Source organism: Pseudophryne corroboree, chromosome 1 (assembly GCF_028390025.1).
Source record: "Pseudophryne corroboree isolate aPseCor3 chromosome 1, aPseCor3.hap2, whole genome shotgun sequence".
In the NCBI taxonomy this organism is placed as follows: domain Eukaryota; kingdom Metazoa; phylum Chordata; class Amphibia; order Anura; family Myobatrachidae; genus Pseudophryne; species Pseudophryne corroboree.
In genome coordinates this window covers 1,000,951,384-1,000,966,254 of record NC_086444.1, presented here as the reverse complement: position 1 = coordinate 1,000,966,254, position 14,871 = coordinate 1,000,951,384, and the positions used below count along the sequence as shown (strand labels likewise).

The 14,871-nt window shown below is 44.6% G+C and overlaps 1 protein-coding gene across 4 annotated transcripts in view; it reads left to right on the top strand.

The window, feature by feature from the left end:
• Positions 1 to 13,180, top strand: part of AADAT (aminoadipate aminotransferase) — a 128,490-nt gene extending 115,310 nt beyond the window's left edge. For all 4 annotated transcript variants that reach the window (XM_063920633.1, XM_063920635.1, XM_063920632.1 and 1 more), the window contains one exon: positions 12,935 to 13,180. In XM_063920633.1, the coding sequence (XP_063776703.1) occupies positions 12,935 to 12,979 (45 nt within the window). In that variant the 3' untranslated portion in view covers positions 12,980 to 13,180. The remainder of the gene's footprint in view (positions 1 to 12,934) is intronic.
• Positions 13,181 to 14,871: the final 1,691 nt, after the last annotated feature.

Here is a 14,871-nt window from a genome sequence, read left to right as displayed (position 1 = left end):
GTTTACAAGATGGGAATTGGCACTAATGGCCCCCGTAAACATCACCATAAGGAGATGCAGTGCATTAAATCCTGCAACATATCTCCCAAGTGTGTCTGGACAGACCCAAAGGGTGGAGGATGAGAGTACTGGGGAAGGAGGATTTAATACAAAGGAAGACACTCATGATTGTATAGAATATTTGACCCAAAATTTTACCGCAAGGCCTGACATCAGTGACAACCCACTGGAAGATGCAGAACTTACGTTCTACACGGACGGTAGTTGTCATAGACAGTCAGACTCGGGAGACTTGTGTACTGGATACGCAGTCGTAGATGACCAAGGCACCATAGAAGCGGAACCGCTAGGCCCACCTCACTCAGCCCAGGTTGCTGAACTGGTCGCCCTAACCAGAGCATGTGAATTGGCTAAGGGCAAATCAGCCAATATCTACACCGATTCTAGATACGCATTCGGGGTAGTCCATGATTTCGGAGCCCTATGGCGCCTCCGAAATTTCATGACGGCAGCTGGTACACCGGTAGCGCATGCAGCTCACATAAAAAGGCTTCTAACAGCGATACAGGAACCCGACAGAGTGGCTGTTATCAAATGTAAAGCACATACATATAGCCAAGACCCAGTATCGCTTGGTAACAGCCGAGCAGACGAAGCAGCTAAGTTAGCAGCTGCTACCCCCAGACAGACAGACACCACACAACTGATGGTATTTAATACCATCAACACACAGAAGTTGTGTGAGATGCAAAATTTGTGTTCCACACAGGAAAAGGCAGTCTGGAAGGCAAAGGGATATGGCCAGGAGTCCTCAGGACTCTGGACGGGTGGACAAGGTAAACCGGTGGCCCCCAGAACATACCTTCCATGTTTGGCTGAGGCAGCTCACGGGCTGACTCATCTAGGCAAGGAAGGGATGTGCAAGTTGGTAAGAGCATATTGGTGCGCCCCAGGATTCTCCTCTCATGCGAGTAAAAGAGCCATGTCGTGCCTTACCTGTTTGAGAAAGAATATTGGAAAGGCAATACCTACAGAACCATCCCATATCCCACCTGCCGGCGGCCCTTTCCAGGTAATACAGATTGACTTCATTCAATTACCCCCTTGTCGAAATTTGAAATATGTACTTGTTTGTATAGATGTTTTCTCAAATTGGGTCGAAGCATTTCCAGCGGCCACAAATACCGCTATGTTTACTGCTAAGAAAATTGTGCAGGAATTTGTATGTAGATATGGTATCCCTAGAATTATCGAAAGTGATAGGGGTACCCATTTTACAGGTGATGTCTTTCAAGGAATGTGTAAATTGATGGGAATTGATAGCAAGCTGCATACTCCACACCGTCCACAGGCGAGTGCGAAAGTGGAAAGAGTGAACAGCACTATTAAAAATAAACTGAGTAAAGTGATGGCAGAGACAGGATTGACATGGCCAGAAGCTTTACCCATTGTACTGTACAGCATCAGAACCACTCCCAGGTCCCCTCTTAATCTGTCTCCCTTTGAAATCTTGTTTGGTCGACAACCGCATGTTATGATTAACCCTCAGGATGATTTGAAGTGTAACAATGAAGTAACTGTAAAATACTTGATTAACATGAGTAAACAGTTGAGGAATCAAAATGATAATCTGAAGTTAGTGATTCCTGATTTACCAGATAGTAATTGTCATGACATTGAACCTGGGGATTATGTAATGATACGGAATTTTCTACGCTCAGGTTGCCTTATTGACAGATGGGAAGGACCATACCAGGTCTTATTGACTAGCACTACAGCATTGAAGGTTGCTGAGAGAGAGACTTGGGTTCATTCGTCCCACTGTAAAAAGGTCGTTGATCCAGAGAAGTCCTGTGATAAGGAACAGACGGTAGAGGTTGTATCACTAGAGTGTCTGTTCCAGGAGGACTGAGGCGGCACCTGAGCATTGAAAATCACAAGACCAAAAGCAGTTGTCGATCCCCTGTTCCCTTTTATTGTTTTTCTCCAATTTCCCATCCCATCTCCCTCAATTATTTTTTTTCCCCCTCTCATTTTTCTTCGTCTCCTCCTATAAGATGGACTTGCCCCAAGAGACTGTGATCCGGATTTTCCTGTTGACCATGATGTTGACCAGAGCAGTCTGTTCCGGCGAGAGTACCATGGAGGTCGAGAGAGGTTCTGGAATAGGTTCTGATGATAAAGATGGAGGCGTAGTTTTCCGAGAACAACATAATCAACAAGCAAAGGCGAGTATCAGAAAACGATCCGATAGCATTGACCATAGAAGGAATTGTGAAGGATTGTTAGCTGAAGAAAACTGTATCTGTAGGCTCTGTAACAATGTCATTGAGGATGGGTGCATTAAGAAATGCCAATCCAGTTTTAATATCCATATGGACCGGCATCCATTGAGTGACTATCACTCCTTAGTGGGTAATGTGTTAAACAAAACAGATTGTTGGGTATGCTCTCAAGTACCTCAGGGTCATAGCAAATCAGGGCTAGTACCATTTCCTTTAACGATAGAGGAGGTACTTGAGTTAAATGGTGGGAGACCGGTGGACCGGAGGTTTAATATCTCCAGCCCTCCTAGTTTGAAGCTCCACCAATACCATGTGGATAGGTCCCTATTATGTTTCAACATCTCCAATCCCCGAAAACCGGGAAATTGGGAAGTGTCATGGAGTAACCACACCATGACCTTTTCGCATAGAGCAGATAGAATGCCTACAGATACAGAGCTTGTACGCCACATAGCCAGTAGAGGAAAATCTTTCCGGTATAGGTATACCTTAGGAAATAGGATTACTAAAGTTGGAGAGGTATCACCAGGATACTGTGCACATATCGTACAACCTGATACGTGTACTAAGCAGATGGAAGAATTAGGGTTAGGAGATTTCACATGGAAGGTGTGTAATATGGTTATGTCCTACTCCGTCCCATATGTTCTCCCCGATGATGCATATTTCATATGCGGGAGAAAGGCGTACAAGTGGCTTGCCCCAAACTCTGAAGGATTGTGTTATATTGGAAAAGTACTGCCTGAAGTAATGACTGTATCACATGACAAAATGAAAGACATACACCGTGGTGCCCAAGCTCCTTATACTCACACCCATTACGAGCACGTTGTTAAAAGGCACCTGATAGAGAAGACAGAGCATCCGGCCTCTGATCTGATAAGTGAATCCACCGGGATTCAATTCTTAATCGCGTTAGATTTCACCCGCACCGCTAGAGGAGTGCTGAATTATAAATACATATCGGCGCTCGCAAATTTGTTAGATAATATCACTGAAATGTATGATGACACATTTAGGTATACTGGAAGGGAACTTCAAGCTTACAAAACAGAACTGGTACAGCATAGAATGGTTCTCAATTACCTCACAGCAGTGACAGGCGGATATTGTGTCACACTGGCAACACAATACGGCGTGAAATGTTGCACATATATTACGAATAGCACCGAGGATCCGGTCGAGGTCATAGACCAAAAGATGGACGATATTCTCCAATTGAAGTGGGAATTTCGCAGGAGACACAATCTCACTCTTGCTGCTGTAGGTAATGAGCTGACTGGTTGGGTGTCATGGTTGAACCCGCGAAATTGGTTTTCTGGTTTAGGAGACTGGGCTCAAGGAGTCATAATGGATGTTGGGAAGTTTCTCCTATGTATCTTAGGTGTTGTCATATCGATTGGATTGATATTTAGATGCGGTCAGGCTTTAATGAAGTGCAATCATCGTACTAGGGTAATGAGTTTAAGGAGTGAGGAAACTGTAATTAACCTGGACTTGATTTATGACCCAAATGTAGAAACAATGATGTGATGAAAATGCGATTTCTACGGTCCGTTTCTTTCACCTGTTTTTCCGTTTTCTCCAAGGTAACAAGACCCACTTGGACGAGGAATTTGATGAGCCGCTATACAGACAACAGAGGGATTAAAGAAGAAGTTTGACAACCTGATACACAGATTTTTGATGAACTATGCCATGGATCCCCAGTTTCCCTAGAAATTTTAAAATTACGCTAGCCCAACACTTTTGTAAATCTATGGACATTGACAGCTTTTGCTCGCACCTTATGGGCAAAAGCACAAAGAAGACTGCATTCAACAGACACCAAACAAGACCTCAATCGACGACTGTACATTTACCTGACATAGAATACCACCGCATTTACCGTAATTATGTCTTTTCTTCATTTCTACAACCCTCAGGTAATGACACACATAGTCGATAGGGAATACAGGCACAGATATCAGCAATCACATATCTCCCCCATTCATGTATCATCAACTAAAATGTGCTCCCCCATTTTGTTACAACCAAAGCCGAAAAGAGCTCGGTAAAGTTTGACAGCCCATCCACAGACCCGTACCACGGGATAAGAAGGAATTCACATGTATACTTCGCAATACCTCGAAGCTTGATTTAAAACACGTACGGCACGATGATACATGACCCCCAAGCACGGATTCATACACACATGCTTCTGCTATCTCACTAGGTCATACCCTTTTCCTACCTTCTCCTCTCCTCCCCTACCCAACCATGTAAATGTATTAACCCCTGACATATATTTTTCTCTTTTGAAATGTTTTAGAAGGTGGCAGTTATTATTGACTGCCAAAGGGTGGACTGTCAAAGTCAGAAAACTATCTCTATGCACACTACCATATTTGCACCTCACACAGGTCCGTGCTGCGCATGCGTACGCTCTCCCGTGTGTGCGCATACTCACAGTCGCGGGCACCCGCAGGCGCACGGTATGCGTATTTACGGTAGAGTTTATGCGATCGTAGCGTGCGACTCAATCATTACATATTTTCACTATATAATGTATTTTGTAGATCATGGTCCCTTTGATAGATTCTGCAAGTTTGGTTAATATAGAATGTTCATGAACAGAGAAATCCCTCTTTGTTTGATACGAAGGGTCAGACAGGAGTAATACAGTGGTGTTTAGTATCCATCGGAAGAATATTTAATTAGAAATATTCCGGTGTTGGTTTGAAGCAGATCAATCGCTCGTGCGAATAGTTATGGACATAAGAAGTTTATGAACATTTACTTTATTTGCACTTTATTACCCATGCGGCGGGAAACCCAGTTTCCCTCCCACCTGAGCTGTTGGAAATAGTCACAGCCCACCTGTATGAATCAACCTATGACCTTTTGTTATAATGCGAAGCCGAATTCCTGTGTCCAATGAACAATAAGATTGTAGGGACCATTGAATTGCATTGTGTGTGGGGCATAAATAGGCAGGCCGACCATATCCAGTTCACTCTCTTCAACGGTTCTCATTGCTGATAATCGGGAGCTGGATATCGAGGCGCATGCAATCGTTTCCCCTTGTGCGTAAGTGTTTCTCCGCAACTATATTGATCTTCTTGTTATTGTGGGCCAATCTCTCTCAAATTCTCTCTCTCTCTCTCCTTCTCTCTCTCTCACTCATTTTCCCTTAAATTGTATTGTATTGTATTTCCTGTGTAGTTATCTGGTTAGGTAGTCTATGTTATATTGTAGTGTATGACTTGTATTGTGTTTAACTCTTTTTGCAAGTATAGCATTCATAATATATATTTTAGGCGTTGGACCCTGAGCACGGTATCTGTGTGTTTCTTATAGTATTAAGTAATCTCAGAGCGTCAGTGACGCTCGAACAGCTTTAAAGGTAATAAGGTTATACTGTGTTGCATTTACTCTCTAACATTACACTAAGGTTTTACTGCACAATACACTGTTTATGGTTTAGATACAAAGGTTTAATATAGTGAGCGTCAGCTCCGCTGGTGATCTCCTCGTGGTCCCGAGCGTTCGCTACGCTATAGCGAATCATTACTTTAGTTAACAGCCAATAACGTGCCTGCCTGTGATCTCTTGGCCGTGAGTGAACGTGACGCTTGAGCGTCTCGATCACGGCAAAGCGATTGTTACGCAACTAGCGTACCCTTACGGTACTTCATACACAAATAGCGTACAGTGTTCTTAGACCTCATAAAGAGTATTATATACGATAAATATTTAGCTTTATCAGGCTCCACAAGGAATAACATCGGGGTGTAGAGTAGGATCTTGATCCGAGGCACCAACAGGCTCAAAGCTTTGACTGTTCCCAAGATGCATAGCGCCGCCTCCTCTATAACCCCGCCGTGCACAGGAGCTCAGTTTTGTAGTTGGTGCCTTGCAGTAAGCAGGCAGTCAACAGGGGGGTTGCTCCTGCAGCCCTAAAGAAAAAGCTACTTCAGATGAAAAGAAAATCTGAAGACTTCAAGGGCTTCAGCAGTGTCTGGATGTCAGTCAGACATCCCCTGCTGCTGCTCCATCACTACCCCAGTGGCGCTGTATACTCCCGCGCCCTGGTTGCAAGGTAATTACAGCAGAGGCTCCGGTGTTCTTCTGGTTAGTCACACACTCGCCGCTGTCCTCCCGGATCGTGTGGCCGCATACAGGGGGAGGTAAGGGGGTCTCTTTGGCTCGCTGTAATTGCGATCCAGCGCGGCCGGTGGGAGGCGGGCCGTGCGCACTGGCATGGACACTGTAAGGGGCAGGGACTCCACTAGCCACCAGGGCACTGGGCACAGGTCGGTTTTCTTCATAAAATCGTTTGACAGCCCGCAGCACCTGGTGGCGAAGCCAGCATGGGGGATAAGGCCTGACCTGAAGCCCCTCCCCCAGCCCCAGGGCGCCATTTAGGCAAATGTTGCCGCCCTGGAGCTTCATCTATCTCCCTCACTCCCTGTCACCCGCCATTACATGGAGCTGCACTGTTCCTGGGACTGCTTGGGAAAATCCTCCTCTGTAAAGCCGCCTGCACGTCAGCGCTGTGCATTTTACAGGACATTTAAGTATTCTACCTGTCAGTGGACAGTGTTACTTAAGAAAGAGTGCATACAGTCAGGGTTGTGTGGTACAAATACCCTGTGATATACATCCAGTATTTGCTGTTTTGCTATATCTACTGTTTATATATACTGTACTGAGTATTACTTTGTATTGCTAGTCCAGTGCAGTTTTATTGTATGATATCATTTCTATATTGTGACTTTCTGTGCGTGTGCATGTAGCTGCTGAGTGACTGCCATTTTGTGTATTTCGCTCAGCCTGCTACCCCTATATTCTGTAACCTGAGGGGGCTAAGTGCGTCAGGTTTATTAGACTATATAGGTGTTTCACAAGATATACTTACTGGGTATTTTTCTCTGTGATTCTGGTCACCATATATCTCTTGGATTCCCAGTTTGTGCTGATAGCACTACAGTGGGGAGTTCTTGCTAGATGTAGTGCTGCTAATATTGTACTAGGTTGCCTGATATTGAGCTTCTCATTATGTCAGCTGCAAGGGGCAACGGAACTGGGACTTATCCCACATTGAGTGGAGGTGACACTGCAGACACATTTGAGGAAAACATGGCAGCAGAGTTCAGGTTCTGGGGGTTCTTTGCCCCCCAGTGTGTTTGTAGCAACGGGGGTCCACAATGACACGCCCTGGGCTACCTTCTCCATGTTATTAAATACGCAGGTAACTAAACTTACGCTCCCTGCGGGACCTCCTATGCCAGTACAGCAGTTTATGGTCCCTGCAGTCAATCCGCCATGGGCAGATCAGATATCATCTCAGTTACAGCACTTGAACCAATCGCTGACTAAAAAGAAGTCTAACGCTCACCTGCCTAAGACTAAGGCGTCTTCTAAACGGGCCGCTACTTCGTCACAATCCACTACTGTTCCAGATACTTCCTCTGATGAGGATGGCGCATACCCTGACCCCACAGACACTGGCCCTCATTCCGAGTTGATCGGTCGCAAGGCGAATTTAGCAGAGTTACACACGCTAAGCCGCCGCCTACTGGGAGTGAATCTTAGCTTCTTAAAATTGCGACCGATGTATTCGCAATATTGCGATTACTAACTACTTAGCAGTTTCAGAGTAGCTCCAGACTTACTCTGCCTGTGCGATCATTTCAGTGCTTGTCATTCCTGGTTGACGTCACAAACACACCCTGCGTTCGCCCAGGCACTCCCACCGTTTCTCCGGCCACTCCTGCGTTTTTTCCGGAAACGGTAGCGGTTTCAGCCACACGCCCCTGAAACGCCGTGTTTCCGCCCAGTAACACCCATTTCCTGTCAATCACATTACGATCGCCGGAGCGAAGAAAAAGCCGTGAGTAAAAATACTTTCTTCATAGTAAAGTTACTTGGCGCAGTCGCAGTGCGAACATTGCGCATGCGTACTAAGCGGATTTTCACTGCGATGCGATGAAAAATACCGAGCGAACAACTCGGAATGAGGGCCACTGATTCTGATGCTTCAGATGGGGAGGGACGGTCACAGGTGGATGTCCCTGATTTGATTGAGGCTATCAGGCTGATGCTTCAAATTTCTGATGAACCAGAACCTGAGCCTGTGTCTTAAAAATCCGGATAGATTTAAACGTAAGAAAGTGGTTAAACAAGTTTTGCCTCATTCTCAACACCTGGCTGACATACGACAGGAATCCTGGGAAAATCGAGGAACAAAGTTCACGCCGCATAAGAAAATGTTGGCTCGCTATCCTCTCTCTGCGGAGCTATGTAAAAATTGGGAAACTCCTCCTCCTGTAGATTCCCATGTTGCAAGAATGGTAGTTTCCTCAGCTTTGCCAGTGACTACCGTCACCTCTCAGAAGGAATCGACGGATAGACGCGTGGTTGTTTAAAGGCGATTTACACCCTAACAGAGGCTGTGCATAGGCCAACCATTGCAGCGACATAGGCTGCTGAAGCTGTTGAGGCATGGGTTCAGGAGCTGGAGGTGGAGCTACCTTCCAACGCTTCTGATCATGCTAGACAATGTCTCTCATATATTACCATGGCTTCTCATTATCTTAAGGAGGCGGCTTCCGATGCCGGGGTACTGGCGGCCAAGGCTGCGACTACGTCCATCTTAGCTCTATGTATTCTTTGGTTGAGATCCTGGTCTGTGGATCTGGATTCTAAGAAAACCCTGGAGGTACTTCCTTTCAAGGGAGACATTCTTTTCGGAGAAGACCTCAATAAGATCGTAGCAGACTTAGCTTCTGCTAAAACAGCTTGCCTACAGAGTACGACATCTTTGGCGCCGAAGACTAAAAGTACCTTCTCTCGCTCCTTTCGTCCTCCAGGAAAGGCAAAAGGTCAGGCGTACCCGAAACAAGCTCGTACTTCCAAACCTGCTAAGCCCAGACCCAAGTGGGCCTGGGTTGCCCGTCAGCCTGCTTCCAAAACAGACAAGCCTGCAGCATGACGGGGCGGGCCTCCCTCTGGGGGATCCCAAGGTGGGGGGCCGACTTCTAGGGTTTACCCAGGAATGGTTGAAGACCACTTCCGATGTCTGGGAACAGGAAGTCGTCACTCAAGGTTACGCCGTCTCCTTCAAGAATCGTCCCCCCTCATCGATTTTGCCTGACAAACGTCCCTTCGGATCCGGTGAAGGCAAAAAAAATCTTCATTCGGTGGTACAATCCCTCCTGGACACAGGAGTGGTAGTATAGGTGCCTCTGGCTCAGAGAGGCAAGGGGTACTATTCACCGCTGTTTCTAGTCCCGAAACCGAACGGGTCCTCGCGGCCCATTCTCAACCTCAAGTCTTTGAAAAAGTATGTGAGGGTCTCCAAGTTTCGTATGGAAACTCTACGCTCTATTGTTCTGGCCTTGGAGCCTGGGGACTATATGGTCTCCCTGGATATACAGGATGCCTACCTGCATATTCCTATTGCAATGTCACATCAGCAGTACCTGAGGTTTGCGGTGGGCAACCTTCATTACCAGTTTCAGGCGTTACCCTTTGGTTTGGCCACGGCTCCGCAGGTATTCACCAAAGTCATGGCAGTAATGACGGGTGTGCTACACCGTCAGGGGATCAGGATCCTCCCGTATCTAGATGACTTATTGATCCTGGCGAACTCCCCAGAAATTCTTCTACGTCATTTGGATGTGACAATCCAGTTTATGCAAACTCACGGGTGGCTTATCAACTGGAAAAAATCTTCCCTGGTCCCTGCTCAAAGCATGGTACACCTGGGGGCATTGTTGGACACTCATAACCAGCGGTTGTTCTTGTCTCAGGAGAAGATCCTGAAATTTCAGGACAAGATTCGATGCTTCCTATTTCGTCCGCAAGTGTCGATACATTCGGCAATGCAAGTGCTAGGTCTCATGGTGTCGGCCTTCGACATGGTGGAGTACGCTCAATTCCATTCCCGCCCTCTACAGAAGTTGATTCCAGGTGGGACGGCCTGCCTCACCGGATCAAATGATCTCCTTGTCTCCGGCGGTCCGTACCTCGCAGAAAGAGATTTATATATAGCAGGCCTGGCAGGAGACCAATGGAAGCTGAGTTGGGGGGTGGGTAATGGACAATACAACAGGAAGTAGATGGGGGTGATCTCTAAACTCAAGCCTCCTCCCTCCTATGAGAGACATGAAACTCCCATGCCCTGCTCCCATCACAATCCCACACTGCAGCTGCCAGCCTGTCAATTGTTACAGTCACAGTGACAGACAGACACTGACAGGGGAGCATCTGCATGCGAATAAGAAACCGTTCACAGACGAGATCATCAGGGGCCCAGTACATTAGTGCCAGCTGTAACTCCCTGATGGTGGCCCTGGAAATACTTATACCACTTTCAAGGCTGCCACATACCCTCCAACATTTTACACACAAACATCGGTACAAATGTCAAAAAGGTACAGTTGAGGGGTATGCTGCCATCAGAAATTGTGGGGCCTGGGACTGACAAGATAGACGGGCCCCTCCCTCCAAAAGAAATGATTCTGCCACACCGCACCACCCCTATGTGATGTCATACACTGTGATGTTGCATATTAGTGTAGCATTGTGGACCTACATGAATGGTTCTCAGAGAGCTGATATGTTTTAAGAAGTCCTCACTGTGCATCAGCTCTCCTGGTATTTGTGGTAGGAGCCAGAGGTGGGCCTCCCTCTCTGCAAGGGCCCGGGACGCCAGTCCCCACAGTCCCCCCTGATGGCTGCCCTGACCACTTTTATAATAAAATTACAGGTGACACCCAGGAACCACACACGGGTGTTTCCCGGATGCGACCAGTCAAGAGACCCCTGTCAGACAGCGGCCCGATATCTCTGCTGATGTGTGGAGGTTGCACTTGGAGATGAAATTAAGCACTGCCTACACTGCACCGCACCCAAGTCCTTCCCTGGACCAACCCTGTAAGCTAGCCAAGTTGGATTCCTGGGTAACTGGACTATGGTTAACTCTTTACACCGAGCCACTCCCGGGTTATCACAGGAATAACCCGGGTTTTTAGTGGCGGTGTAAAAGGGTTGCATATTGTTTGTACATGTAAAGGAGCACAGGTGTCCAGATTGTGGGCGGGATGTACTAATATGAAATTGCAGCCAAAACTCTGGAAACTAAAGGTTTTGGAGTTTTGGCCACATTTCCCATATGCACCAAGCTCCAGAATGGAATATGTGGAGCAATCTGTCGATGGCGTTGACTAATAGAAGCTTATGGACGTCTCTTCGCATCCTTCCTGAAAGGGATCTGGGTAGATCCCTCCCAGTTTCCCCATGGCACGCGCATTAGTCGTGCAGATTGGACTCCCGAGTCATAAACGCAGAAGTCCTATCATCACAAAGGACAATTCTTTTCAAAAGATGCAATTAGTACATCCCAACCTGTATGTGAAGGTGTCCAAATTACTTATTGAGGTATATGCTGTATGTTTTGGGGATTCCAGAGTTTTGGGAGTAAATACTACGTTAAAATTTAGACGGTCTACAAATATAGTACAAAGCAGTTTGTCCGCAAACAAAGAAGTGTAACTTTTCTAATGATACCTTTTAATAATTCTGCTCAGCCCCACACACAGTGATGTGTTTTGGTATTAACCTATGTTACTCCCTTTGTCCAGCCTGCAAACAGAATGATCCCAGTTGTAGGGGAGATTTGTCAAATCTTGGAGAGAAAGTTGTAGAAGTTGATCGTACCAACCAATAAGTTCCTGACTCATTTTTGTTTTACAGCATGTAAAATTACAGAAGCTGATTGGTTGGTACTTTATCTCTCTCCAAGGGTTGATAAATATCCCCTATAGTCTTTTATTACTAAAGATTATCAGTATTTATTATAAATTACTATATTGTGAGGAGACAGTGTGAACAAGGGCGTAGCTACCATAGGTGCAGGCAGTGCAGCTGCTATGGGGCCCAGAGCTGAGATGGGCCCACCTTTCCTGTCATAGTTACATGTGTTATATACATTTTTCGCCATTGGGTGGTACGTAGGGGTCCTTTCAAACTTTTTCCTTGGCCGCTGCAATATGTCTAGATATGCCTCTGGATCTGCTCATTGTAGTGTGGTATAAAATGAACTGGAGGGCATTTTAATGTTATATAATATGAACCGGGGCACTGCAATGAGGCACAATATGAACGTGGGGCACTATATATCATAATGTGAATTGGGGGTACTGTGCAGCATAATGTGTACTGGAAGCTCTGAAATGTGACATAGGGTGAACTTAAGCACTAATACGATTCATAAAAGAAACTATGGCACTACTATGGAGTTTAACATTAAATAAGGCTCTACTATGGGTCAGAAAATGAACTAGGGCTCTATCACAGGGCATAAAATTAACAACTGCTGCAGAGAAGTGTCTCTCTAGAAGCATTGGGACGGGGCTCCTTCAAAATTTTGCTGTGGGGCCCACAAAGTTCTGGCTACGCCCCTGAGTGTGAATACAGTTTTCTATTACAAAATGCATAAATTAATTTAAGAAATGCTTCTGGGTGTATATTGTTCCATGTGATATAAAAATTAATGGATGATAACGTATCGTCTGCTGGATAATAGGATGTTAAATTGAAGTATTGTAAAATCTGTTTCAATTTAATCTTATTGAATATTCTTATTATTTCGGGCACTCTAGGGATTACAGAGACTGGCATCACTTATCACTGAAGAAAGAAAATGAAGAAATGATCATAGATTTTTCTACAGGATATCACAGACTCTCAGTATATTACACAAAGAAAATAGGTGCTAGAATAATTACTCTCTTGTGCATAAAATGATGGAATCCCTAATCTACAGAACCCGCTGCATTGGCGCACCAGTGTTGAACAACTTTTGGAACAATTGGGCAGATGTATTAAGCCTGGAGAAGTGATAAAGTAGTGATAAGTGCAAGGTGATAACACACCAGCCAGTCAGCTCCTAATTGTCAATTTACATATTGGAGCTGATTGGCTGGTGCATTATCACCTTGTACTTATCACTGCTTTATCACTTCTCCTGTCTTAATACATCTGCCTCAATATTACTGTATGTTCGTTCTTCCTGGTCTCACTTCAAATGAATCTGAAATATTAAAAACTGGGGGTATATTTACTAGCAGTGTATTTGGGTCGATTTTTATTTTATTTTATTTTTTGGGTCGATTTTTGATCAATTTGGTGTTTCAGGGTCTAAATCACACATTTACTAGTAGATGATTTTTTAAATATTTAAAAAAAAATGTCAAAAAAATGTTAGTAAATGTGGGATTTAGGAGTATGTTTAACAAAAATTGATCTGGGTCAATGTTTGGTTGATATTTGGTCGATTTTGTGTTTCAGGGTCTAAATTCCACATTTACTAACTTTTTTTTAAACAATGTCAAAAATCATGTTAATAAATATGGGATATTGACCCTGAAACACATAATCGACCAAAAATTGACCCAAATATACCCCCTGGTTTCCTAACCCTTTATATGCATTGACATTCTCAGTTTATTTTATCAGATATATGTATATATTTGGATGTCAAATGATAAATAATTTAATGATCAATATATTATTTGGGAATGAAGTTTTGTAGATTTTGATGTAGGAATGGAAAACTGATGTGTGTTTCTTCATGATCCTGAATAAATATTAGTTATTTATGTTAATGTAGAATTTTGTATGTCATGGTTATATTCCTTGTTGATTGCTACTTGTGTAATTGTAAGAGAAAAACTTAGAGTATTAAAAGTATTAATTACAGTGTTTACCAGAGTACTATATACAGATATGTCCTCATACATCTAGCTTCAATACACCATGGAGCGTGAAATGTCTGGCGTGAGTGAGCCGCCAAGTTCCCTTCCAACTCTGCTAATGTCGGGTGTCTTTTTTTTTTGGTGAAAATGCATCTTAATCACCACACAATGTGACTAGGATGCACAAGGAGACTGTGCTTATTATTTATATGACAGTGGTATATTGTGTGTGACTGAGACTGTATACGGAGCACAGTGGAACTTGTATTGCTGCGTTGTGACTAAGACGCATTTTTGGCAAAAAAGAAAAAGCAAAAAGACGCCCACCACAAGACTGGCTATTTGGCGTGATGCAGCAAAGATGTACTGTATGAGGACTCACCTGTATTTGTCCATAGTATGTAATGCAGCATCAGGGCCGGATTATGGTCTGTGGGGGCCGCCCTGGACAACAAACTCGTGGGGGTCCCTATCAAATATGTGTGTGTATATATATATATATATATATATATATATATATATATATATATATATATAAAATATAAAATAAACAATGGAAAACAGCACTGTTAAGTTGCACAGAAGCAGCAGCCGCTGCAGGAGACTTCATGTTGGATCAGCGCCAGTGGACCTCTAGGAGTGATATGTGGATAGTGGATACAGCGTGCACAGATCTCTGAGCCAGCCAGGACAGACATCGCATAGGTAAGAAAGTACTTTTAAAAGTCTGGAGTGTGACAGGGGGAGATTTAGCAAAGCTTGGAGGGAGCTAAAGTACCAGCCAATCAGCTCCTAACTGCCATCTTACATGCTTTGTTTGAAAAATTACAGATAGGAGCTGA